At 44.8% G+C, this 27,925-nt stretch overlaps 1 protein-coding gene across 2 annotated transcripts; it reads left to right on the top strand.

Annotated features, from left to right (window-relative positions):
- Window positions 1–6,956: 6,956 nt before the first annotated feature.
- PPID (peptidylprolyl isomerase D) lies at window positions 6,957–27,672 on the top strand. Of its 2 annotated transcripts, XM_081250968.1 has the most exons (10): window positions 6,957–7,169; window positions 8,825–8,965; window positions 11,559–11,665; window positions 13,917–14,105; window positions 14,971–15,093; window positions 15,258–15,364; window positions 17,237–17,378; window positions 19,031–19,117; window positions 26,524–26,566; window positions 27,291–27,672. In XM_081250968.1, exons 1-10 carry the CDS (start codon window positions 7,085–7,087, stop codon window positions 27,377–27,379), a joined length of 1,113 nt encoding a protein of 370 aa, XP_081107094.1. In that variant the 5' UTR covers window positions 6,957–7,084; the 3' UTR covers window positions 27,380–27,672. The 2 variants fall into 2 exon arrangements, with proteins under 2 accessions (XP_081107094.1, XP_081107095.1); XM_081250969.1 differs by lacking the exon at window positions 6,957–7,169 and having other exon boundaries at window positions 8,888–9,002.
- The last annotated feature ends 253 nt before the right edge of the window (window positions 27,673–27,925 follow it).

Raw genomic sequence — 27,925 nt, 5'->3', positions numbered from 1 at the left:
ATAGAGGGAAACCGACAGATTGTGACAATGAACATTTCTGAGGACTGGCTGCCTGCCAGACGCTTTCTGCTTCTGCAGAGTGAGAGCTTAAATATTTCTAGCCCATGATACTTTTAAAAAAATAGAGAAGGTACGACACGAGGAGAACGTAATTTGAGTGTGGGGACTTGCAGGTGAGAGTTCAGTTCGGGGCACCACAGCTTTGGTGGGATGTGGTATAGGAAAGAGGACTCAAAACCTTCCATGTGACAACTCACCTTTTTGAACTTCAGATTGTCACCACCAGCCATCAGTGTTGATCTAGAACGGTTGACATGGACGCTAGGATGCAGACGATGCTTACAAGGCATGTGAAAGCATCAGGCACACAGCAGATATTCAGCAATGTTAGTTCTTTTAATTCCCACAAATCATTCTGCCAAAGGAACTGGATCATGCTGTGGGAAAAAAACCTCTTTTTCCTGGGCTTCCCTGGTGGCGCAGTGGTTGAGAGTCCGCCTGCCGATGCAGGGGACGTGGGTTCGTGCCCCGGTCCGGGAGGATCCCACATGCCGCGGAGCGGCTGGGCCCGTGAGCCATGGCCGCTGAGCCTGCGCATCCGGAGCCTGTGCTCCGCAGCGGGAGAGGCCACAGCAGTGAGAGGCCCACGTACTGCAAAAACAAAAAAAACAAAAAAAACCTCTTTTTCCAAAGACGTTTAAATGTTTACAGGAATTCTATACTGTACTTATCATTTTCAGTAAGTTTAAGGACATTAAAACTAATGTTAAGATTATTGGGAATAAATGTTACTACTATGAATTTAAGATATTAATAATCCCAAATTATTCCATAAGAGATGTACTACCATTGATTATTAATGCCAGAGCAAGGTCATCAAAGACTTCCGTGGTCACTATATTCAGTGGATGTTTTCAGTCCTCTTTTTACTTGACCTCCCACGTTTACCTGCCAACCTGTTTTTCACTTTCTCCTTGAAACATTTTCTTTCCATGATACCACATTGGTTTTTTTTTTTTTTTTTGGCTGCACTGCACAGCTTGTGGGATCTTAGTTCCCCGACCAGGGGCTGAACCCAGGCTCTTGGCAGTGAGAGTGTGGAGTGCTAACCACTGGACCGCCAGGGAGCTCCCAGGCACCACATTCTTTCCTTGGTGTGTTTCCGACTTTTCTTCTCTGCCTCCATTTCAGACATATCCTTCTCTCCTGGGCCTTTAAATGTTGTGGTTCCTCAAGGCTCTGCCCTGGGACCTCTTCTCTACTCACCCTCTGCTCTGTTCCCCCCGAAATCACACCTGTCCCCATGAAATTGTCACCCGTATACTAATGATCCCTAAATTTCCATCTTGATCTTAGACCTCCCCCATGATATATCCAATTAACTATTCAACATCTCCACTCGAATGTCTCAAGGGTACCTCAAACTCAACGTATCCAAGACCAGACTTAGGATATTCCGCTCAAATATTATCTTCCAGTTTCCCACCATAAATCGCAAATAGCCTCCCCATCTCCAGGTGTGGTCTGTCCTTCATCCGTTCTCTGTCACATCCCATATCCAATCCATTGCTTGGAACTGTTGATTTCACACCTCCCTCCCCATTTGGCTTTCTCATCTATCAATTTTTATCCATCTTTACTATCAGCATCGTTGCACAAGCTAGAGTCACCTCTCACCACTACTAAGTGGTGCACAGTCCTCCTTCCATCTGTTATGGCTCCTTGATTTTGTTCTCCATGCTAGAACTGGAGTAATCTTTAAAAATGCAAATCTCTTGGGCTTCCCTGGTGGCGCAGTGGTTGGGAGTCTGCCTGCCAGTACAGGGGACGCGGGTTCGTGCCCCGGTCCGGGAGGATCCTACATGCCGCGGAGCGGCTGGGCCCGTGAGCCATGGCCGCTGAGCCTGCACGTCCGGAGCTTGTGCTCCGCATCGGGAGAGGCCACAGCGGTGAGAGGCCCGCGTACCGCCAAAAAAAAAAAGCAAATCTTTTAATGTTAACCCTGCTAAAAATCCTACGTTGCCTCTTTAGAGATAATCCTAAATCCTCCAACATATCACAAAAGTCTCTGTCAATCAAAAGGTCCTAACAGGGCTTCCCTGGTGGCGCAGTGGTTGAGAGTCCGCCTGCCGATGCAGGGGACACAGGTTCGTGCCCCGGTCCGGGAAGATCCCACATGCCCCGGAGCGGCTGGGCCCATGAGCCATGGCCGCTGAGCCTGCGCGTCCGGAGCCTGTGCTCCGCAGCGGGAGAGGCCACAACAGTGAGAGGCCCGCGTACTGCAAAATAAAATAAAATAAAAATTAAAAAAAAAAAAAAAAAAAAAGGTCCTAACAGACCTTCTCTATACAGATGCTTCTACTTAGGGTAACCCTTCAGTCAGTCACCAGGATTTGTTACTTGCATGTCTATTAGTTTCTTTTGCCTTCAATCTCTGCCCCGTCATGGAGACACCAGAAGACTGGCACCAACTCTCTAATCTCTGTGCGAAGTGATTAGGAGGAAATTTTATCATTGTTTTCTTTTTCTATGGAAAAGTGTTTTATTTGCCTCGGTTCACATTCTATAGATAGAGAATGACTTACAAAAGGTATAGAAGCCTAAACTGTTTTAAGATGCCAGGTCAAAGCCAAGTTATAGAAGGATAAACCAATTATCCAGTGCTGATGTCACAAGGAGCTCGGGGCCCTTTAAATATCTTGGAGTTTCTTACACAGTGTTTAAAACTTATAGGTTTAAATATAGAGTGTCAGGTTCCATCTTTCTAGTACATAGTGAACTGGCTTAGGAGGCCACATTAGGCAACTTTCATGACCTTGCTAGCACTTATTTGCCTGGTAGTAAAATAGGAGGTTAAGATCACCTATGACACAGAGTTATGTTGAGGATTAAATAACATTAATTATGTAAAGCACTCAGCACAGAGGCTGGCACACAGCAATGAGCAGTAGGTGTTGGTTAGTATTATTTCTGTTTGTGGCAATTATAAAATCCATTTTGAGGAAGTCCTTGTAGATGAATGTGAACATTTTTCTTCAGAGAGAAGAAAAACAAAGGATTTCAACAGTGTTTTTTTTGGTTCCCATTAGTGTATCATTGGTTTTGGTCTATCAGAGAAATACACATTTTGCAATGGAAAACAGTTAGAATGAATCTTATTACTCCTCAGGAAACGAGTAGACATAAACCCTCTTACCTGGTGTCACTGTGCACCGGTCATCAATACTCTTTTTTGTCGCATCCCCTCCAGCTCCTGCAGGATGGATCTTGTCACATGGGGGTCCTCAGGCCCAGAGCGCATGGCACCATTTCTGTCTGTGGGATGATTTCTGCTCATGGCAGAGACTCTGCTGTCCCCTGGTGGCATCTGCTGTCTTCCGTTGGTTCAACGTTCCCACTCAGAAGACCTACAATTATCCTTAGAGAGTCACACATCTAGCAGGCAGAGCCTGCGCGCTGCCTTTCCACTCTAATGTTTAACGATTGACCTTGCACTGGAAGCAGCCGTTTCTCTGAGCGGCTCAGAGCAGGTCCTTCTCCGACACCTTGCCACCTCATCCACACCAGCGCTCCTTCTAGGAGCAGATTCACGTTGTCTCCTTAGAGAGTTGCATGTGGACCTTTTCCCCGAGTTCCGATTTTGCTGTCAGAGGCTGACTCTTAACATCTAAGATCCTGAAGCTTTTTCCCCAGTCCCTGGTGTACTTCCTGATTTCTTACCTTTTTTGTTTGTTTGTTTTGTTTTTTTTTGCGGTACGCGGGCCTCTCACCGCCGTGGCCTCTCCCGCTGCGGAGCACAGGCTCAGCGGCCATGGCTCACGGGCCTGATTTCTTACCTTTGACAATGGGGTTGGGTGTTACTTCAAACTGGTCTGGGTCCTTATCACAGCCTATTCCCATGTGAAGGTACAAACACAAGTTTATTTTTCTATAACTCACCTTAAGTTCAGTTTTGAATTGCCTCTTCCAAAGGGTTGGTGATACCATCATCTCTGCCAATTGCTGGTATCTCCCACCACCCCCGCGGTTGGATCTAAATTTGAGAATGTCTAGTTTGGTGACGAGTGTTTAGGTTGGGAGCCTCTGGTTTCCAATGCCATCTGTCTATGGGCATCCAGTGAGAAACGCAGCATCTTAACGCAGTCTTCAGTTTCCCCAGCCTCTGTTGGGCTCAGAGTTCCCTTCTGCAAGCTTCCTTGAAGTGTGGACGTGTCTTTCCTCTTCCACGGCACACCTGGATATACAGGGATACCGTTTTGCTCGCATTCCAAGTTAGGGCACAGGAGGTCTTTGAGAGTCCGTCTAGTTGCCACCTACCTACTCCCACCATGGGTCCCATGAGTCCATATCCTCTCTCTGGGCCCACTGCCTTGCTGGGCTGTGTTCGGGTCTCTGGGCACACCTTCCTCCTGCTATCGGATCTCACAAGCCCAACTATGGAGGTCTGCAGTGTCCCAGCGATGGGACTGGGGAGCTTGGTTCAGACTCCCTATCTCGGGGACAGTGGAGACCGGCCCCCACTGCTCCCCTCCTTCTCTCCCCTCTGTACCACTCACAGCCTCCTTGGTCCCCGGCACAGGAGCTGGGTTTGTTTTAGTTTTTTCTTCGAGTGGAAAGCCAGGATCTTACAAAACATGTTTTATCCAAATCTCTTGCTCTGCCAGGTGTCTTTTTTGTTCCTGTAAAGCCAAGCCTTTTGCAACACCAAAGCCAGGAAGGACGCTTTCTTTGTTGTCACATCTTCCCTTAGAGCAATAAGCACAGAATGCCGAGCTGCTCGTTTGGGGTGGAGTGATGCACAAAAACATCGAGAGAAGAGGATAGTGGTTGGAGGAGGCAACCTGTTAATATTATCCTGCCACACTTAACAAGGAACAGACAGAAACAGTAATAGGCTCTTCGGAATAATATTCTTCCCTCTCTTGGGATGAAATTGTGTCCTTAGCCTTCAGAGATAGTGCATAGTCTTGGCTCTGTTCTAGCTACACATGGGCAAGACTTCAGAACTCAGAAGCCCTGTCTTAACTAAGCAGACTGACACGTTGTCTTCTAGGAGGATTTATCTTCTCACTAGAGATCAGTTCTGGAGAGGTTTTCAAAGGTACGATTCTGTTATTCGGGTTGGTTCAAGGAATATGACAGTTTATATAAAGCTTTTACTTTACTGTGAAAACTCTAGACACAGTGAGAGTAACATCTGGATTAGTCTCTTACACCCAGAAACCTGTATAACAGGAAGAATCACGTTCTATTTTCTAAGAATGCAGAGGCAGCCTCAAAGCACCTTTGCAGTTTTAGCTTAATTTTAAAATATGCTGATATTAGTAATTATTATAATAAAGTATTGGCTATTTATGGTTAATAATTGCTTACACTTATTGAGTACTGTCAGATACTAAAACACCTAATTCACTTAATCCTCATAAAAGCCTTAAAATATACATATTATTACCCAGATTTAGATGAGGAAACTGAGGCAGAGAGGCTACGTAATTTGTCCAAAGTCACAGGATAGTATCTTTTAGAGACTGAATTTGAACCCCCCCAAAGTCTGACAGCCAAGTAGAAGTGCTTAGTTATGCTGCCTAGTTAATCAGGATATTCATCTTGGTAAGAATGGTTATGAGGTTATGGCGTAAAAGTGACAATTTTTGGAATAATAAGCTAAAAGCTGCTTTTAAGCTAGTAAATCAGAATAAAAATTTTAATTTTTATGTATCCTTTGATATTTGGAGGCAAAGTCAAAGTTACCAGTTTGCAGCCTGGAAATGAGACTGGGTTAGGGTACAGTTTACTTCGACTCTGTTATTTATCAAGGGGCCCAGAGGTTATGTGCTGAGCCCTTCTGGATCTTCAGGGAAACAGAACGGATAAACACCATGAAACCGAAGGACATCAACTCATTGGAAATTAACATTTTACAGTAACTGTTCTTCGTTTTTTGGCTGCGCTGGGTCTTTTGCCCGGCGGCACGCGGGAGCTTAGCTCCCCGACCAGGGATGGCACCCGCCTTCCCTGCACTGGAAGGCGGATTCTTGACCACTGGACCCCCAGGGAGGCCCCTACAGTAATTTTAAGGCGCTGGAATTTGAAACGGTCAGCGCGAGAAGCTGATGGAGCGGCCCTTCTGGAGTTGTCCCTAAAGGCACATGGAGACGAACGCTCTTGCTAACATTTTCTCATAAACATTCTCAAGGCCAGACACTGGGAGAAGCGTCGGGGACAGAAAGAGGAAAAAAAAAAAAGACAATTCTTGCCCGGGGTTCCATTCTAACGGGAGGAGACAGATGAAGCAGCAAGTTAATAAGCAAAGAGAACGCTGCGAAGTGCTAACGACCACACCACCCTTCTCCAGAATTAGGCTGCACGAAGAGGCGAGGGCGTGCTGCCCCGCGGCGGGGCCAGAGGCCTGCACACACACCTCTACGGGGACCCGGACGACAGCAAGGCCGCGGCGCCGGGAACCCTCCGCCCGGCCCCCGCCTCACTCCCACGGCCGGGTGAGGATCGAAGCACAACACGGCCTCCCCGGCCTGGCCCGGGGAGTAGGGACGCGCCGCCGCCAGGCTGCCCCAGACCCCCGGACTTTGGCATTTCCTGCCCCGTTTCCCAGACAAACGGAGCTTCACAGCAGCGGCCCCTCGCCAGTGAGCGGGGCCCGGAGGCTGGAAGGGGCGTGGCCGTCCGACACACTCTCCTCCACGCCACGACGGCAGGAAGCGCCATGAAGCTCGAGCAACAAGGACAGAAACAACTGCGGCTGCGGCTTCAGTGAGCGAGAAAAGAGGGAGGAGCGGGGGCAGAGAAACCACGGCCAGGAGGGGAGGCAGACGCCGCCGGAGGTCCGCAAGCGACGCCGGAAGTCGGGCGGAGACGCCGGAAGTCGGGCCGTAACGCCGGAAGTCGGGCTGAGACGCCGGAAGTTGGGCGGAGACGCCGGAAGTTGGGCCGCGGCCTCCGGGTCTCTGTCGGAAGCTGGTCGCCAGTGCCGCGGTTCTTCGCAGACGCAGCCGGCTTTGGGGTTCGGGCTGCGCGGTGGCCACGGGGTGTTCCGAGGCGCTCGCGAACGCGCCTGCGGGCCACAATGTCGCACCCGTCCCCCCAGGCTAAGCCGTCCAACCCCAGTAACCCCCGAGTCTTCTTGGACGTGGACGTCGGAGGGGAGCGAGGTGAGGAGGCGGGGCTCCCGGGGTCGGGCTCCCAGACGCTGGGGCGGGCCCGCGACCTTGTACCGGTGCCCTGGGGCGTGCGGAAGTTTCTGGAAGTTTCTGTCCCGGGGGTGGGGGCGGCCTTTGGGTCTGTCTCACCCGACTTGGCCTCTCTTCCCCGCCACCTGCTTTTATTTTTGGGGGACATTCAGAAAACTCCGGTTATGCGTTTCGGGGGCTCCCGTTCCCCTGTGTCTCTTGCCACGAGACATGTATCAGCAGTTATCGCGATATCTGTAAATTAAAACGATTTTTGCATTTTTTTCTTCTTGTTACGGATTCTTAACTCAGAGGTCCGTTCATCTCGGTGGCCATCGCCTCTGTGTCGGCGTTGGGGAAAGTGAGGTGCATGTGGCGGTGTGGTTGCCTAGGCTACGGTAGCAGCTCGGAGGCGCCTGAGACCTGGTGAATCAGCGCATTGCTTTGTAGCTGAGTTACTCGCGGTGTGTTTGAATAATGTGTGGACAAAGGAGACATCCGCATTCAGGGACCGGGGGGACGGTTATGGATACACATTGTTGGCTGGAAAAAAAAAACCCACTGTATAAAAGTTCCGGATTTTTGTTTTATTTGGTGGGCAAAACTGAGGACGTTAAGCCCGGGGTGCAGCCTGGCAGATAGCTCTGAGGACTGCTCTGAAGGGCTAAGGGAGGAGCCGGGATATATAGGAGTTCTTGCAACAAAAACCAGGTCGTGGGAATATCAAAAGATGACCGTTAACAGAGGAAACCAGACATGTCAAGTTAAGGGACGTAGCGCTTTTCTGTGTATGGGGAGATGCAAGAGTCCGGGCTCACTGAAACCCTTCCTTGGACGTGCACCTCGGCTGCCGGGGCCAGCGTCCTGTGCTTTCTGACCCTGAGTCTCCTCAGGGGGCACCTTTGGGCTGGCTGCAGCGGCTGAGGGCTCGGTGGGCTTGGCACTGGGCAGCCCGTTTGTCTTTATGTTGAGCCCCCGCAGGACTCACTGTCCAGGCGGCTGTAATGAGAGGGCTCGATGGCTGCAACATCCTTTGCTTACTGGTGCGGCAGGTGATCCTCTTCCATTGACTGCACGCGCGCGTGCACACACACACACACACACACAGACTTATATGTATCAGTACATTCATTTTGTTTTGAAATTTAGTGCCAGGTTTAACTTTTACCTGCCTTAGGAATTGTCTAGAATGTGAACTTTTCAGCTTTTGCTTCAGAGGCAGCACTGGGCAGGTTCCACAGAGCACAAAGACTACAGCTGTACCTACAGCATGGCCAACGTGACCCCGCAGGATGTTTCATTTTCTCCTGTTGGTTACTTGGTGATGGGAAGTTATGAGCACATGTCAGAGACATTAATCAAATGAAAACCATTCCTAGTTCATGGTGTCCTTAAATGATGCTACTCTTCTGGCTGCTGTGTTGATGATCCTTTGTAAGATGTAGTAAAATAATTGTTTCAAACTCATCTAGATACATGATACTTAACATGAGGTAGACTGAATTTGAATATTAGAAAAATGACCAAAAAAGAGAACTTGGTATCTCAGTCACCATAATTTTACCAACTCTCCTTTTACCATTTGCTTAGTTAGCTGGTTGTTTTGCATACTGACACGGTTTCATTTTTTCTTTCAGTTGGTCGAATTGTCTTGGAATTGTTTGCAGATATTGTACCCAAAACTGCAGAAAATTTTCGTGCATTGTGTACAGGAGAAAAAGGCATTGGACCAACCACTGGGAAACCTCTACATTTCAAAGGATGTCCTTTCCATCGAAGTACATATGCGTTTTCTGAATCTGGTTCTCCTTATAGGTGATTGAATCCTGTTCTTTAGGAGTTAGGGAAGAAAACACTAAGTAGAGAGTGAGAGTTAACAGTTACATACAATGGATTATTATTCAGCCATAAAAAGTAATGAAGTACTGACACATGGTACCATGGGGACAAACCTCGGAAATATCATGCTAAGTGATAAAAGCAAGACACAAAAGGTCACTTGTTGTATAACTTCATTTACATGAAATATCCAGAATAGATAAATCCATAGAGACAGAAAGCAGATTGGTGGTTGCCAGGGGCTAGGGGTAGAGGGATGGTGAGTGACTGCTTTTAATTTGTACAAGGTTTCGTTTTGGGGTGATGAAAAGAACTTGAAACTAGACAGAGGTGATAATTAACAGTCCTGTGCATGTACTAAATGTCACTGAATTGAACACTTTAAAATGGTTAGTGGTTAATTTTATGCTATGTAAATTTTACCTCAATTAAAAAAAATCCTCCAAACTGTATGACGCCAAAAAAAAAAAAATACTGTTAGTTTCCAAACGGATGCTTTGAGATCTGAGATGATAGCTCAGTTTCATAAAGGTTGGGCTGTGGAAGGTGGAATGAATTATGGGAGAGTACTAAGGTTTATTTATACAGAAATGGACTACCCTAGCTTCACCAGGGTGTGGCCGTGGTAAACAAACAGGGCTTGGGTAGCTTGACTACCTGGTGACAGAAAGTTATGCCTACTTCTTGGGCAGGATTGCTTGGGAAGACTGCAGCCAACTTAAAGATTCCGTGTCTTGGACACCTGGTGTGATGTGTGATTAAAAGGTGACTTGTCACACTGTGTAGTCATACCTTTGTTCAGTGATTATTTGATGGCTCCCCCAACAGACTGTAGGCTCCATGAGTTCAGAAACTGTATCTTCTCACCATTTTGTCCTTAGCATCCAGTATAGTTATTGAGTAGGCCTGCAATAAATATTTGTTTAATGAATAAACAAATGAGTTAAACTATGAGTATTTAAATTTTTCTAAAACTTGATTAAGAAAAGATTAACAGTGATTTTAAAATACTTAAACTGTTGATTTACTTTCACGTTTAATAAAATACCAAAATATAAGCATACCATGGAGATATTGCAGGTTCAGTTCCAGGCCACTGCAATAAAGCGAATATTGCAGTAAAGCAAGTCACACAAATTTTTGGTTTCCCAGTGCATATAAAAGTTATGTTTATACTGTAGTCTATTGTGTGTAATAGCATTATGCCTGAAAAAAAAGTATGTACCTTAATCTAAAAATACTTTATTGCTAAAAAAATGCCCAAACAATTATAGTAGTAACATCAAAGATTACTCATCACAGATCACCATAACAAATAATAATGAAAGTTTGAAATATTGCAAGAATTACCAAAATGTGATACAGAGACATGAAATGAGCAAATGCTTTTGAAAAAAATGGCACTGATAGACTTGCTCTATGCAGGATTGCCACAAGCCTTGCAGGTTGTAAAGAAAAAAAAAACACAGTATCTGCAAAGCGCAATAAATGGAGGAGTGCCTGTGTGCTAATAAAGGGTGTGCAGAAAAGAGTTAACATAGCAGGCCTGAGGCTGCTGGCCTTAGAAGAGTCTACTTGCAAGGGTGGCCATTGCCTGGAGTCAGGGAACGTGGCGCTTGAACCACTCTCCGAATCCTGAAGGTGATTTACTCTGCCTAGACTCCTGGTGCAATCTGATTTATGCTGGACACTGCTTTTCTTTGGGAGTCTGGAATTTTGCTTCCTGCTGGGCAGACAGTGCCTGCAGGATCAGCCCCAGCAGAGACCTTGGGTGCTGAGTCTCTACAGGGCCCTCCTGGGGAGAAACACTGCACGTGTTGCTGCATTTCTTTGCTGGGGGGAGGAGGAGGAAAGTGCCCTGTGAACGTTCATGGGAGCGAGGGAGCATAAGGGAACACCTGGATTCCTCCAGGCTCCGCCTGTATCTTCTCTCTTTATCATCCAGCTGTGTCTTCTTACTTACTACATCCGTGTAATACAAACAGATACCGAGTTCTGTGAGTCCTGGGAAATCTCTGAGCGTGCGGCAGTGTTCTTGGGAACCCTTGCTACTAAGTGATAATATTTGCTGAAGTACTTGCATTACACTGTAACAAACCTCTTGGGAATAATTGGTTTATTCAGTAGCATTTTTGAGTAACCATTATGCGCCCAGCCATGCACATGGTTACCAAGGAGGAAAAAGGGAGTTGCTGTACTTAATTGTTTGCTGGGAGAGACAGATCATTATGATACATATGATAAAAGGGAGGTAGAATCAAGATGCTGTTGGAGAAAAATAAGGAGTTCCAGTTTTGGGGTCTGACAGTTCTATAGGGGAGGTGCCATGTGAACTGATTCTTTTGAGTGTTAGTGGGCCATCAGGGAGTGGGAGTAGCTGGGACTCAGACTGTGAAAAGCCTTTTAAGAGTTTGCAGTTGTGGACGGAGGTGGGGAAAGACAGGAGAGAAGTTGTCCTCATTACGACATATCTGTTAGTCAGCATTGCTACAGTCGTCCGTAGCTTCTAATGGCGATTTTCCTTTTTTGTAGTTATTAAGAAGTTTATGATTCAGGGTGGAGACTTCTCAAATCAGAATGGGACAGGTGGAGAAAGTATTTATGGTGAAAAATTTGAAGATGAAAATTTCCATTATAAGGTAAAGTAGACAAAAATGCATGTTTGTTACTGATAATAAAGGTTGTTATGTGTCTGGGATACTTGTTGAATTAGGATAAATGCCTCAGATGTGCTCAGATCTCCTTGTGAAAGGCATCATATTTGTAAATATACATCTTTTTTTTGGTTAATAAATTTATTTTATTTATTTATTTTTGGCTGTGTTGGGTCTTCATCGCTGCGCACAGGCTTTCTCTAGTTGTGGCGAGCGGGGGCTGCTCTTCATTGCAGCACGCGGGCTTCTCATTGCGGTGGCTTCTCTTGTTGCGGAGCACGGGCCCTAGTCACACGGGCTTCAGTAGTTGTGGCACGTGAGCTCAGTAGTTGTGGCTCGTGGGCTCTAGAGCACAGGCTCAGTAGTTGTGGTGCACGGGCTTAGTCACTCCGCGGCATGTGGGACCTTCCCGGACCAGGGCTCGAACCCGTGTCCCCTGCATTGGCAGGCGGATTCTTAACCACTGCGCCACCAGGGAAGCCCATAAATATACATCTTTAAGGCGAAAAAATTTCATCCAGTAGTGATTTTATTGGTAAGAATGCAACAGCTATTTCATTGTGATCCAGGTTATACTTCAGTAAAGCCAGTGTGTTTTTAAGGGTGGCCACCATATGGCAAAACTGTTTCCAGGAAAAATGTGCTCGTCAGAGGGATGGTAACTTGTGCATCTTTATGCTTAAACTTGAAGAGCAACAAAAGCATCACTAATGTCTGGGATGTCAGGGGATTTGCAAACTAGCAGATCTGGTTAACGTCCAGGCTTCTAAAGGACATTAGTGGTGCCTGTGCCTTCTTCCTTGTCCCAAGATGTCCCCATCGGGGTATGTTGCATCATTCAAGTTATAAGAATGGACATGTAAGTACAAAAAGTAAAGTGACTTTTTTTGGAAATGAGGAATATGAGCAAGGTAATTAGGGTAATTTGAGAATAAAATGTCATCAGTCTTTTAAACAGTTTATTGCCTGCAGCTAGTACTGTCACTGGCGCCAAAGAGTTTATAGAAATGAAATGCCTTCATGATAAGGGATTGAAAATCTTGCCAGAAAGACAAGATTAAAACACATAGGACAACTGGAGAATGATATAATAATACTCTAGTAAATGCTAAAAGTTGATTGTGACTTTCTGTGTATGCTGTAGGAAAAAAGTATGATATATATTAGGGAAGACACAGAGGGGGAATGGATACTTAAGCTGGGCAAACTGGACCTCGCAAGGTGGCTGAGATTTGGTTAGAAGGAACTAGAATACAGATGCCAGTTTGAGGGAGGGATGTGAGTGAGGAAGGACAAAGGCGTGAGGAGGCTGAGGAAATAAGGTTAATAATATTTAATATCGTGGGGAAAGCACCAAACTTTTGGAAGGGAGAAAGGGAAGCTACCAGAAGGATGAACACTAAGATCATGTGATGGACACGTTGAGAAGAAGCAAGGGGGCCTTTTGCAAGGGCATTTGGTTCTTCTTGCCTTCTACACGCTTGGTGGCCTTGACGGCAGGGCTAGATTTAGGCTGAGGGGTAAAGGCACCTTAGGCGGGAGGACTAGCATGAGCGTTAACACGTGCGGCCCAACAAGGAGTGCGTTTAGGAAGCCTTCGGCTCAGGTGGGAAGAGGAAGACATGGGACCACAGAGCCTTCGAGCAGGCTGGGCCAAGGTAGAAGCTGGGTTTCGGGAGGTACACGGCGGTTCCTTTTGGGCATTCTCTGAAGAAGTGCTTCACCTGGATGAAAGCCGTGATATTTGGCTTCCTTGGAGAGTAGGAAAGGACCTAACGGAACTTGCAGTCTAAACTGAATGTCCCTTGCTGTTCTCAGTGTGAAGAAAGAATCATGAAGAATCATAATGTAGGCCTGAGAGCGGGAGCACTGTTGAACGCTTTTCAGAAAAGAGCGCCCTCGCCATAAGAAAGGGCAAAGCCGAATTACTAGATCTTCATCTTAAAGATGAAGCGTAAGCATTTTCTCAATAGGGCCGGTTTAGAAGTACCACCCCTGCCCCCCACGATTGTTTGTTACTTCATTCGGTTTCATAAGCTGTTCTTAAAGTTTAAAAAGTGATTAAGTATGCCACGTTTTGTGAATTAAAGGTTACAGTTGGTACAAAGTAAGATTACACTACACTGTGTGATCTAAACGGTATTGCAGTCCACCCTAGTTCTGTGAGTGGTTGGTAGAGAGTAACTCAGACAATAGCTCTAACCTTGCTTCTTTGTAATGGCGTTTATTCCTGCAGCACGATAAGGAGGGGTTGCTGAGCATGGCAAATGCAGGCCGCAACACAAACGGCTCCCAGTTCTTCATCACCATGGTTCCCACTCCTCACCTGGATGGCAAACACGTGGTGTTTGGCCAAGTGCTTAAAGGAATGGGTGTGGCAAGGATTCTGGAGAATGTGGAGGTGAAAGGTGAAAAACCTGCCAAAGTGAGTACCACGTGACAGGGTAAGACCCTCGCTATCCTAGCTGCCGTCTTAGCAAATGTAAGTAAAAGGCTCAGATGATGGTTCGCTGAAAGACGTTAGGACGGCTCTTGTTAAAGAAGCCTGGACCTGCCACTTTTTCTTCAAAGCTCTTTTCTACACTGGGAGAGATGAGGGCAGTTTAAAAGGAGGTTGTTAGGATTTCGGCATCAGTCTTGCTGATTTTGGTAACTTAACTCTCCTAGACCTGCAAAACATTGAGTCAGTGTGTATACGAGTACAGAGAGAGCAGGAAACCGAGAAACCTTGGTCTCCTCTCTGCCATTTAACTTGTGGTTTAGGCTTGCTCTTGTTCTTTAACTTTCCTTGGCCCGTTTCCTCATCCTACATAAGTCATTTAAGGGTTTAGACTGGATTATGTCACTCCCAAGATGCTTGTGCTCTAAATGTCTGTGAATCCACATGGCCACCACAGACCCACCCTCACGGGCAGGGTTGTGAGTGGAATTGGAGACTCAGACCTGCAGGAGGGGGGCGGCCACTCAGTGTGCGAAGGAAACAGCAGTCAGTGAGTCGAAGGCACATGCCCACGTAAGGAGCATCCCACAGGGGATGATGAAACTTCCCACGTAGTCTATGTACGCGGAGCTGCTGGACAGCAGCAGCAGGCACATGTGCTGCGAAGTGACCCTGCTGTGCTCCTCGGAGTGTGTGCAGAGGTACGCCTCCCGATGCCAGCCTGTCGCGTCAGAAGCGGCTTGGACGCTGTTGCTCATGCCTTGCGGCTGGAGAGCTTTTAAACCCAGACTCTTGTTAAAGTCGTCATTAATATGGTAGATGCTTCTACAATTTAGGGTTATTTTTACAGTTGTGTGTTACTGCAGATTGTGGAGAACTGAAGGAAGGGGATGATTGGGGAATATTCCCCAAGGATGGATCTGGTGACAGTCATCCAGACTTCCCCGAGGATGCAGACATAGATGTAAAAGATGTGAGTACTTTCACGTGGGTTAAAGTTTAAGTACTTAAACTGCTAAAAATATTTAGCACTAAAATTTTGAGCTTTTTGTATCAGTCTGTCTCAATGATGGAACTTAGCACTAAACCGCGTTACATACTCAAACCCAACATATTCGTGTTCTTTCTTTTATACAGGTAGATAAAATTTTATTAATAATGGAAGACTTAAAAAACATTGGAAATACTTTTTTCAAATCCCAGAACTGGGAGATGGCCATTAAAAAATACACAAAAGTTTTAAGGTAATAAAATATTTTTAATAAATTGCTGTAAGAACTTGAAATTGAATTATAAACTGAAATTCAAGAGTTGTTTTTTCTATCTTTGGCATATTACTTGCAGAGTAACCAGGTGTATTGAAATAGTTGCATTTCTTTGGCTGCTTCCAGATTCTTATTTTGAAAAATTTCAAAACACAGAAAAGTTAAGAATAGTACATGGATAGCCATGTACCTTTACCTGTGTTCACCAGTTTTTAAGTTTTGCCACACTTGTTTTTGTAGAATCATTTTGGAAGGAAATTGCAGATGCCATGACACTTTACCCCTCAATATTTTAGCAAGTATTTCCTGAGAAGCCAGGACACTCTTCTACTTGGCCTTAAGACTATGAAAACATCTCCCAAATATCATTATGTCATCCATATTCAAAGGTCCCCAGTTGTTTCAGTTTTGTTTTGTTTTTACGCCAGTATCCATTGTATCCTTTGGTTTTATGTCTCTAAGGCTCCTCTAATCTTTAATCTCCAGGTTTTTTAGTCATTTGCATTTTGTGGCGTCGAAGCCCGTTGTCTTACGGAATACCATCTGTGTGTGTTTATTGCTTCCTCAAGATTAGTTTGAGGTTGCATATTTTAGCAAGGACTTGAATAGATGACGTGCATGTTCCCTATGATACCATGTCCTGAAGGCACATGGCAGTTTCGCCCGTTTTGAGTTTTGGCACTTGGTTCAAGTGGCGTTAGCCACGTTTCTGTTATGAAAGTACCTTTCCCCTTTGTAAATCGTAAGTCCTCTGTGAGGTGATAGTTGTGAGATTGTGTGAACATCTCATTCCTAGCCTTTCATCCAGTGGTTTCAGCATCACTGAAGCCCTTTGCCTGAATCAGTCATTACACTGACGCTTGCAGAACTGCGATTTTCTGTCATTCTGCAGTTACAAGCTGGCGTTCTTCTGTTTGAAAGACCCCCCCACCCTCCTTTTTTTAGAGTATTACTGTAGTATTTGATCAATCCAACGAATTATACTATTACCGTCATTCTTTCTGATGCTTGAAGGCTTCCCCATTGTTTGGTGGGAGCCCCTTTCCTGTATCCCTTTGTTCTGTTAGTCTGTGAGCTCTTGCTTTCTGCCACAAGATGGTCCAGACCCATCTTATACTTGTGTCCAGATCTGAGTTCCTCCAAGGAGCCCTGATTCTTTTCAGCGGGGGACAGACTCTAGAAACCAAATTCTGGGGGCCAGGCCCTTTTCAGTAAACAGCTAGGAACTACAGTAAAAGACAAGTCAGAATCACCACCACAGGGCTCTTCACCTGTCCCCATTCCAGTCCCTGTCCCACAGTGACAGCCTTGGTTCCAAACCTAATTACACTGGAAAGTGGGCGATGGAAACCTGAGCTTTACAAATAGAAGTTTTCCTTACTGTATAATCTCTAGGTTTGGGGATTGTTCTTTTTTTTTTTTTTTGCGGTACGCGGGACTCTCACTGTTGTGGCCTCTCCCGTTGCGGAGCACAGGCTCCGGACGCACAGGCCCAGCGGCCACGGCTCACGGGCCCAGCCGCTCCGCGGCATGTGGGATCCTCCCGGACCAGGGCACGAACCCGTGTCCCCTGCATCGGCAGGCGGACTCTCAACCACTGCACCACCAGGGAAGCCCCGGGGATTGTTCTTAAGTTGGCCTCTTTGAACATTTTGGGAAAGAAGTTGGAACAAGTAAAAAAAAAAAAATCTTCTAAAGGAAAGCATTTAATAAAAAGATTGTGGTCATTAAGAACATTAATACTAGCATGTGATGAACTTTTATATCAGAACTGACACAGCACGTTTTGACCGAGTGGAGGAGAGCAGAGTTAAGTCTTAACGGGGCTGCTTGCACCGATGTGTTCTCCAGGTATGTGGAAGGCTCGAAGGCTGCTACTGAGAACTCAGACAGAGCAAAGCTGCAGCCTGTCGCTTTGAGCTGCCTGCTGAATATCGGCGCCTGCAAACTGAAGCTGTCCGACTGGCAGGGAGCAGTCGACAGCTGTTTGGAGGTAAGTCTCTTGATGTTACCTTTTTGAAAGAGTTGGATGATGACTTACTACTTCGAACAAAGGCAGTTTTATGTGACACTACTGTTATCTTATTGCGGAGGACCTAGTGAGACCCAGTGAAACATAATCTAAGTCACTTTATCTCTAAGTACTCTGGACCTCAGTTCTTCCTCTCAGACCATTCATTTAGCTGATAACACTACATCACTTAATTTCTCTGAAGACACTTTCTTCCTTAGCTCATTTATTCACTTAACTGTTGAGCGCCTGTTATGTGCCAGGCATTGGAAGACAGAGAGCCAGGAATGACTGCGGCTGTGGCCGGCCAGGTTGTTAGCAGAGCGTCGTCGCTTTGCAATCTTGAGCAAGTTCCTACTTGCAGAGTCCGAATTTCTTTATACGCCAAATGGAAATACTACTTTCCTCCTGGGATTGTTAAGAAGACCGTGTGTAATGCACGTAAAGCGTTTAGCGCACTGCTGGGAGCAGGTTAAGCAGCTAACAGATGCTTCGGTGTTTTAATTGAAAGACCCTCCCCTCCAGGAACTTTTTTGGTGCGAGAAGGAGTCAGTTTCAACGTAGGGTCGTCAGGACTTGTACAGGGACAGTGTGTGCTGTTGGGACACACAGGAAGGTCCCCTGCCTTCACGGGGACGTCCGGGAGTGCTAACCGACAAAGCTGGCAAGGTGGCAGCCTGCCTCCCTCTTGCACAGTTTGAACAGTTTTCCAAACTAAAACATATATTTTAGAAAGACCGCCTCTAGTAATTTTTATGTATATTGCACATTAATCTAGGTCACAAAGATCAGCTATGCCCAAGCAAGTGGAAATAAAATGAGATCCTAATTTAGTGGGGTAGGTGGAATAAGGAATAAGAATGTATTCATTAGGGGGGAGCATGCGACAGAGGATGAGATGGTTCTTCACTCGGGATCGCTTTTTGACCTTTGTGAGGCAGATACCATATACCCTTTTCAGTAAAATCTGAATATTGACCTTTAAAAGATGTTACTAAATACACTATTTTTAAAATGTTCCAGAGGAGAAACCTATTAAAAGTTACTCATGCTCCTGAAAAACCCCTAGATGTCAACTAAATGAGTGTATACAAATTTCTGTTCAGAATGTTTTTCTCTTATCAGCTAGGGCCCAATCAGGAGATAGACACCACACAGTAATTCCAACAGAGCAAGGTTACTGTCAGATACACATAAGGGGCGGATTGGAGTAGCGAGGGGTCGGCTAGGAGAGGGAACGCTGAAGGATCTGGGCATTGCAGGGTATACGTGTGTGTATATGTGCAGAGACGTGTGATGCAGGAGCAGCTGCTCCCTCTGGGCTGCATGGAGGCTCTGGGCAGAGAGCCAGGCATGTTGGGGATGGGGGCTGGGCCTCACTGGGTGCCCTGGAGCTTCGGGGAGCTCGCGGGAGGCTCACAGGGACCCGGAAGGGAAGTGGGTCCCTCGCCCGTGGGCACTGGGCGCCCTCTGCTGACAAAGCAGTGTGTAACCGCAGGCTCTCAGGGCCCAGCGCCCTTATCACAAAACAGTGAACAGTTGGTTTGGAGCTGACGGGCAGTAAATGGAAATCCAGCATGTATACATAGTACTCAGTAGTTAGATAAAAATATTAATTGTATAACTTTCTGTAGGTCCTTGAAATAGATCCGGCAAATACCAAAGCACTGTACCGTAGAGCCCAAGGATGGCAAGGACTAAAAGAATACGACCAAGCATTGGTAAAGTTTTGTCTTAAATTTTACTTTATTTTTTAACATCTTTATTGGAGTATAATTGCTTTACAATCGTGTGTTAGTTTCTGCTTTACAGCAAAGTGAATCAGTTACACATGTACATATGTCCCCGTATCTCTTCCCTCTTGTGTCTCCCTCCCACCCTCTCTATCCCACCCCTCTAGGTGGTCACAAAGTACCGAGCTGATGTCCCTGTGCTATGCGGCTGCTTTCCACTAGCTGTCTGTTTTACGTTTGGTAGTGTATATATGTCACTGCCACTCTCTCACTTTGTCCCAGCTTACCCTTCCCCCTCCCCGTATCCTCAAGTCCATTATCTAGTAGGTCTGCATCTTTATTCCTGTCCAGCCCCTAGGTTCTTCATGACCATTTTTTTTTTTTTTAGATTCCATATATATGTGTTAGCATACGGTATTTTTCTCTTTCTGACTTACTTCACTGTGTGACAGTCTCTAGGTCTGTCCACCTCACTACAGACAACTCAGTTTTGTTCCTTTTTATGGCTGAGTAGTATTCCATTGTATGTGTGTGTCACTTCTTCTTTATCCATTCCTCTGTTGATGGACACTTACGTTGCTTCCATGTCCTGGCTATTGTAAATAGAGCTGCAATGAACATTGTGGTACATGACTCTTTGAATTATGGTTTTCTCAGGGTACATGCCCAGTAGTGGGATTGCTGGGTCATACGGTAGTTCTATTTTTAGTTTTTTAAGGAACCTCCATACTGTTCTCCATAGTGGCTGTATCAACTTACATTCCCACCAACAGTGCAAGAGGGTTTCCTTTTCTCCACACCCTCTCCAGCATTTATTGTTTGTAGATTTTTAGATGATGGCCATTCTGACCTGTGTGAGGTGATACCTCATTGTAGTTTCGATTTACATTTCTCTAATGATTAATGATGTTGAGCATTCCTTCATGTGTTTGTTGGCAATCTGTATACCTTCTTTGGAGAAATGTCTGTTTAGCTCTTCTGCCCATTTTTGGATTGTGTTGTTTGTTTTTTTAATATTGAGCTGCATGAGCTGCTTGTAAATTTTGGAGATAATCCTTTGTCTGTTGCTTCATTTGCAAATATTTTCTCCCATTCTGAGGGTTGTCTTTTCATCTTGTTTATGGTTTTCTTTGCTGTGCAAAAGCTTTTAGCTTTGCTTAGGTCCCATTTGTTTATTTTTGCTTTTATTTCCATCTCTGTAGGAAGTGGGTCAAAAAGAATCTTGCTGTGATTTATGTCATAGAGTATTCTGCCAATGCTTTCCTCTAAGAGTTTGATGGTGTCTGGCCTTACATTTAGGTCTTTAATCCATTTTGAGTTTATTTTTGTGTATGGTGTTAGGGAAGGTTCTAATTTCATTCTTCTACATGTAGCTGTCCAGGTTTCCCAACACCACTTATTGAAGAGGCTGTCTTTTCTCCACTGTATATTCTTGCCTCCTTTATCAAAGATAAGGTGACCGTAGGTGCATGGGTTTATCTCTGGGCTTTCTATCCTGTTCCATTGATGTATATTTCTGTTTCTGTGCCAGTACCATACTGTCTTGATTACTTTAGCTTTGTAGTATAGTCTGAAGTCAGGGAGCCTGATTCCTCCAGCTCCATTTTTCATTCTCAAGATTGCTTTGGCTATTTGGGGTCTTTTGTGTTTCCATACCAATTGTGAAATTTCTTGTTCTAGTTCTGTGAAAAATGCCAGTGGTAGTTTGATACGGATTGCATTGAATCTGTAGATTGCTTTGGGTACTAGAGTCATTTTCACAATGTTGATTCTTCCAATCCAAGAACATGGTATATCTCTCCATCTGTTTGTATCATCTTCAGTTTCTTTCATCAGTGTCTTATAGTTTTCTGCATACAGGTCTTTTGTCTCCTTAGGTAGGTTTGTTCCTACATATTTTATTCTTTTTGTTGCAGTGGTAAATGGGAGTGTTCCCTTAATTTCTCTTACAGATTTTTCATCATTAGTGTATAGGAATGCAAGAGACTTCCGTGCATTAATTTTGTATCCTGCTACTTTACCAAATTCATTGATTAGTTCTAGTAGTTTCTGGTAGCATCTTTAGGATTCTCTATGTATAGTATCATGTCATCTGCAAACAGTGACAGCTTTACTTCTTCTCTTCCGATTTGGATTCCTATTATTTCTTTTTCTTCTCTAATTGCTGTGGCTAAAACTTCCAAAACTATGTTGAATAATAGTGGTGAGAGTGGACAACCTTGCCTTGTTCCTGATCTTAGTGGAAATGGTTTCAGTTTTTCACCATTGAGGATGATGTTGGCTGTGGGTTTGTCATATATGGCCTTTATTATGTTGAGGAAAGTTCCCTCTATGCCTACTCTCTGGAGAGTTTTTATCATAAATGGGTGTTGAATTTTGTCAAAAGCTTTTTCTGCATCTATTGAGATGATCATATGGTTTTTATCTTTCAGTGTGTTAATATGGTGTATCACATTGATTGATTTGCGTATACTGAAGAATCCTTGCATCCCTGGGATAAACCCCACTTGATCATAGTGTAAGATCCTTTTAATGTGCTGCTGGATTCTGTTTGCTACTGTTCTGTTGAGGATTTTTGCATCTGTGTTCATCAGTGATATTGGCCTGTAGTTTTCTTGCTTTGTGACATCTTTGTCTGGTTTTGGTATCAGGGTGATTGTGGCCTCATAGAATGAGTTTGGGAGTGTTCCTCCCTCTGGTATATTTTGGAAGGTTTTGAGAAGGACAGGTGTTAGGTGTTCTCTAAATGTTGCATAGAATTCACCTGTGAAGCCATCTGGTCCTGGGCTTTTGTTTGCTGGAAGATTTCCCGCCCCCCCCCCCCCGCCGGTACGTGGGCCTCTCACTGTTGTGGCCTCTCCCGTTGCGGAGCACAGACTCCAGACGCACAGGCTCAGGGGCCGTGGTTCATGGGCCCAGCCACTCCACGGCATGTGGGATCTTCCCGGACTGGGGCACGAACCCGTGTCCCCTGCATTGGCAGGCGAACTCTCAACTCCTGTGCCACCAGGGAAGCCCTTGTTGGAAGATTTTAAATCACAGTTTCAATCTCAGTGCTTGTGATTGGTCTGTAGATATTTTCTATTTCTTCCTGGTTCGGTCTCAGAAGGTTGTGCATTTCTAAGAATTGATCCATTTCTTCCAGGTTGTCCACTTTATTGGCATACATTTGCTTGTAGTAATCTCTCATGATCCTTTGTATTTCGGCAGTGTCAGTTGTTACTTCTCATTTTTCATTTCTAATTCTATGATTGGAGTCTTCTCCCTTTTTTTTTTTTTTATAAGTCTGGCTAATGGTTTATCAATTTTGCTTATTTTCTCAAAGAACCAGCTTTTAGTTTCATTGCTCTTTGCTATCATTTCCTTCATTTCTTTTTCATCTATTTCTGATCTGATCTTTATGATTTCTTTCCTTCTGCTAACTTTGGGGTTTTATTCTTCTTCTTTCTCTAATTGCTTTAGGTGTAAGGTTAGGTTGTTTGAGATGTTTCCTGTTTCTTGAGGTAGGATTGTACTGCTACAAACTTCCCTCTTAGAACTGCTTTTGTTGCCTCCTGTAGGTTTTGTGTAGTCATGTTTTCCTTGTCATTTGTTTCTAGGTATTTTTTGATTTCCTCTTTGATTTCTTCAGTGATCTCTTGGTTGTTTAGTAGCATATTATTTAGACTGCATGTGTTTGTATTGCTTACAAATTTTTTTCCTGTAATTGATATCTAGTCTCATAGTGTTGTGGTCGGAAAAGATACTTGATACGATTTCAATTTTCTTAAATTTACCAAGGCTTGATTTGTGACCCAAGATGTGATCTGTCCTGGAGAATGTTCCGTGAGCACTTGAGACGAACGTGTATTGTTGTTTTTGGGTGGAATGTCCTATAAGTATCAATTAAGTCCATCATGTTTAATGTATCATTTAAAGCTTGTGTTTCCTTATTTATTTTCATCTTGGATGATCTGTCCATTGGTGAAAGTGGGGTGTTAAAGTCCCCTACTATGATTGTGTTAGTCGACTTCCCCTTTTATGGCTGTTAGTATTTGCCTTATGTATTGAGGTGCTCCTATGTTGGGTGCATAAATATTTACAATTGTTCTATCTTCTTCTTGGATTGATCCCTTGATCATTATGTACTGTCTTTCTTTGTCTCTTGTAAAAGTCTTTGTTTTAAAGTCTATTTTGTCTGATATGAGAATTGCTACTCCAGCTTTCTTTTGATTTACATTTGCTTGGAGTATCTTTTTCCATCCGCTCACTTTCAGTCTGTATGTGTCCCTAGGTCTGAAGTGGGTCTCTTGTAGACAGCATATGTATATGGGTCTTGTTTTTCTATCCATTCAGCCAGTCTGTGTCTTTTGGTTGGAGCATTTAATCCATTTACATTTAAGGTAATTATCGATATGTATGTTCCTATTACCATTTTCTTAATTGTTTTGGGTTTATTATTGTAGGTCTTTTCCTTCTCCTGTGTTTCCTGCCTAGAGAAATTCCTTTAGCGTTTGTTGTAAAGCTGGTTTGGTGGTGCTGAATTCTTTTAGCTTTTGCTTGTCTGTAAAGGTTTTAATTTCGCCATCAAATCTGAATGAGATCCTTGCTGGGTAGAGTAATCTTGGTTGCAGGTTTTTCTCCTTCATCACTTTAAATATGTCCTGCCACTCCCTTCTGGCTAGCAGAGTTTCTGCTGAAAGATCAGCTGTTAACCTCATGGGGATTCCCTTATGTGTTATTTTTCCCTTGCTGCTTTTAATATTCTTTGTATTTAATTTTTGATAGTTTGATTAATATGTGTCTTGGTGTGTTTCTCCTTGGATTTACCATGTATGGGACTCTCTGCTTCCTGGACTTGATTAACTATTTCTTTTCCCATATTAGGGAAGTTTTCAACTATAATCTCTTCAAATGCTTTCTCAGTCCTTTTCTATTTCTCTTCTTCTTCTGGGACCCCTATAATTCGAATGTTGGTGTGTTTAATGTTGTCCCAGAAGTCTCAAGAGACTGTCCTCAATTCTTTTCATTCTTTTTTCTTTATTCTGCTCTGAGGTAGTTATTTCCACTGTTTTATCTTCCAGGTCACTTATCCGTTCTTCTGCCTCATTCTGCTATTGATCCCATCTAGAGTATTTTTAATTTCATTTATTGTGTTGTTCATTGTTGCTTGTTTCATCTTTAGTTCTTCTAGGTCCTTGTTAAATGTTTCTTGCATTTTCTCTATTCTATTTCCAAGATTTTGGATCATCTTTACTATGATTATTCTGAATTGTTTTTCAGGTAGACTGCCTATTTCCTCTTCATTTGTTAGGTCTGGTGGGTTTTTATCTTCCTCCTTCATCTGCTGTGTGTTTCTCTGTCTTCTCATTTTGCTTAACTTACTGTGTTTGTGATCTCCTTGTTGCAGGCTGCAGGTTCGTAGTTCTCGTTTTTTTTGGTGTTTGTCCCCAGTGGCTAAGGTTTGTTCAATGGGTTGTGTAGGTTTCCTGGAGGAGGGGACTAGTGCCTGTGTTCTGGTGGATGAGGCTGGATCTTGTCTTTCTGGTGAGCAGGTCTACATCTGGTGGTGTGTTTTGGGCTGTCTGTGGCCTTATGATTTTAGGCAGCCTCTCTGCTAATGGGTGGGTTTGTGTTTCTGTCTTGCTAGTTGTTTGGCATAGGGTGTCCTGCACTGTAGCTTGCTGGTGGTTGAGTGGAGCTGGGTCTTGGTGTTGAGATGGAGATCTCTGGGAGATTTTCGCTGTTTGATATTATGTGGAGCTGGGAGGTCTCTTGTGGACCAGTGTCCTGAAGTTGGCTTTCCCACCTCAGAGGCACAGCACTGACTCCTGGCTGCAGCACCAAGAGCCTTTCATCCACACGGTTCAGAATAAAAGGGAGAAAAAAAGAAAGAATGAAGGTAAAATAAAATAAAGTAAAATAAAATAAAGCTGTTAAAATAAAAAATAAAAAATATTAAGAAAAAAATTTTGTAAGTAATAATAAAAAAAAACCAAAACGGACAAACAGAACCCTAGGACAAATGGTAAAAGCAAAGCTATACCGACAAAATCACACACAGAAGCATACACATAGACACTCAGAAAAAGAGAAAAAGGGAAAAAATATATATATATCGTTGCTCCCAAAGTCCACCTCCTCAATTTGGGATGATTCGTTGTCTATTCAGGTATTCCACAGATGCAGGGTACACCAAGTTGATTGTGGAGATTTAATCTGCTGCTCCTAAGGCTGCTGGGAGAGATTTCCCTTTCTCTTCTTTGTTCGCACAGCTCCCGGGGTTCAGCTTTGGATTTGGTCCCGCCTGTGCGTGTAGGTGGCCTGAGGATGTCTGTTCTTTGCTCAGACAGGATGGGGTTAAAGGAGCCACTGATTCGGGGGCTCTGCCTCACTCAGGCCCAGGGGAAGGAGGGGCACGGAGGCGGGGCGAGCCTGTGGCGGCAGAGGCCAGCGTGACGCTGCACCAGCCTGAGGCGCACCGTGCGTTCTCCCGGGGAAGTTGTCCCTGGATCACGGGACCCTGGCAGTGGCGGGCTGCACAGGCTTCGGGAGTGGAGGTGTGGATAGTGACCTGGGCTTGCACATGGGCTTCTTGGTGGCGGCAGCAGCAGCCTTAGCGTCCCATGCCCGTGTCTGGGGTCCATGCTGTTAGCCGCGGCTCGCGCCCGTCTCTGGAGCTTCTGTAGGCGGTGCTCTGAATCCCCTCTCCTCGCGCACCAGGAAACAAAGAGGCAAGAAAAGGTCTCTTGCCTCTTAGGCAGGTCCAGACTTTTCCCTGGACTCCCTCCCGGCCAGCCGTGGTGCACTAACCCCTTCAGGTTGTGTTCACGCCACCAACCCCCGTCCTGTCCCTGTGCTCCGACCAAAGCCCGAGCCACAGCTCCCAGCCCCGCCCGCCCCGGTGGGTGAGCAGACAAGCCTCTCAGGCTGGTGAGTGCTGGTCGGCACCGATCCTCTGTGCGGGGATCTCTCCGCTTTCCCCTCTGCACCCCGGTTGCTGTGCTCTCCTCCGTGGCGCCGAAGCTCCCCCCCACCGCCACCCGCAGTCTCCGCCCACGAAGGGGCTCCTAGTGTGTGGAAACCTTTCCTCCTTCACGGCTCCCTCCCACTGGTGCAGGTCCCGTCCCTGTCCTTTTGTCTGTGTGTTTCCTTTTTTCTTTTGCCCTACCCAGGTACGTGGGGAGTTTCTTGCCTTTTGGGGGGTCTGAGGTCTTCTGTCAGTGTTCAGTAGGTGTTCTGTAGGGCTTGTTCCATGTGTAGATGTAGTTTTGATGTCTCTGTGGGGAGGAAGGTGATCTCCGCCTCTTACTCCTCTGCCATCTTGAAGCTCCTCTGTTTTAAAATTTAATTAAAAAAAACCACTTTCATAACTCATAACCTAATATTTAAATGTTTTTTTTTTCCAATTAAAGGCTGATCTTAAGAAAGCTCAGGAGATAGCACCAGAGGATAAAGGTAAGTTGGCAGTTTCAGTAGTGCAAGTTCATTTTGTCCCTTAAGAATTTATCCTCATGAACCAGCATACCCTTTGCCACTTAGAGGATGGTTGTCCAGCAGATACTGCAGAACGCCTGTTACAGGCCAGGCTCCAGTCATGCTGCAGAAAGCACAAGTCAGGGTCCCTGCCTTCAGCTTACACTCCCACTGCTTTCCACGTGTCTGAAGACTGCTCTGCTGTCCTGTAATTCTAGATGGAAGAGCAGCATTAGAAGACACAGTATTTAGGGCGAATTTAGTGTTTGGGACCATTTCTTAAGCTGAATGTGGCCATGACCTAAATATTCTAGCTACTGAATATGTTTTAGGAAAGTTTTGGAAAGCTGCGACAAAAATAAGCCTGTTTTTCAAATAAACCAAGTACAAATGGTGATTCTAGGTCTAGATGTGAAAATAGGTCTTTGGGGAGGTACTTCAGTGGGGTCCCCCCTCTGATGGAAGGGAGAAGGCACATCTGTGTGTAATTCAGTTAGTTCTCTCGGTGGACAGTCTCCTAAAATTGTGCTCTGTGGTTTTTATGTTTGTGTGGTCGCTTTCTCCAAGTAAAATGTGCTGTTAATAGGGCTCAGTTACTCTTCGAAGAGTTATATCATTTTTTATCATACTAAAGCATCAGTTTGCTGGTCAGCCTAATTTTTTGGATGTTTTGAGAAATAACTCATATTACATATTTATTTTGCAGCTATCCAGGCAGAATTGCTGAAAGTCAAGCAAAAGATAAAGGCACAGAAAGATAAAGAGAAGGCAGCTTATGCAAAAATGTTTGCTTAATAAGGAATTCAGTTTTGCTTAAGTATGAATTGATTGTATAAAGCGAGTAAGACAATTTAAGGGTCTTGTCTATTATGTATGATCCCTAATGTGTTCCCTTTGAGACTTCAGTTCCCATTGTTTGCAGTCTAGGAATACAGGTAGGGATTCACTCTTAATAGATCAGTGTTACAAAATATGGTGAAGTTGAACTCATTTTAAATGGCTCTCTGCATTACAAAGGATAATGGTGTCCAGTGTATTTTGAACTCCTAGACACATCTTGTTTGAATAAACAGATGAAAACTTAAGTATGTATGTTGTTTTTCTCAGTTCTTTGATGCATCTATGACCTGTGTGCAGGGCTGGCAGACGTCTCTAAAGGGTCAGGTAGACATTACAGTCTGTCATAGCTACTCAGTTCTGCACCTGGAGCTCAAAAGCCCCCGTCGACAGTGTGTAAACCAGGAGGCACCGCTGTGGTTCCAGTAAAACTGCGTAAGAAGAGTGGTGGGCTGGACGCCAACCTCTGGTCTAGGAGATACACTTCACTGGAAGTGCTGAGCC

Source organism: Mesoplodon bidens (assembly GCF_964165515.1).
Source record: "Mesoplodon bidens genome assembly, chromosome: 1".
In the NCBI taxonomy this organism is placed as follows: Eukaryota; Metazoa; Chordata; class Mammalia; order Artiodactyla; family Ziphiidae; genus Mesoplodon; species Mesoplodon bidens.
The sequence above is the reverse complement of the archived record's forward strand: the minus strand, read 5'-3'. Positions and strand labels throughout refer to the sequence as shown.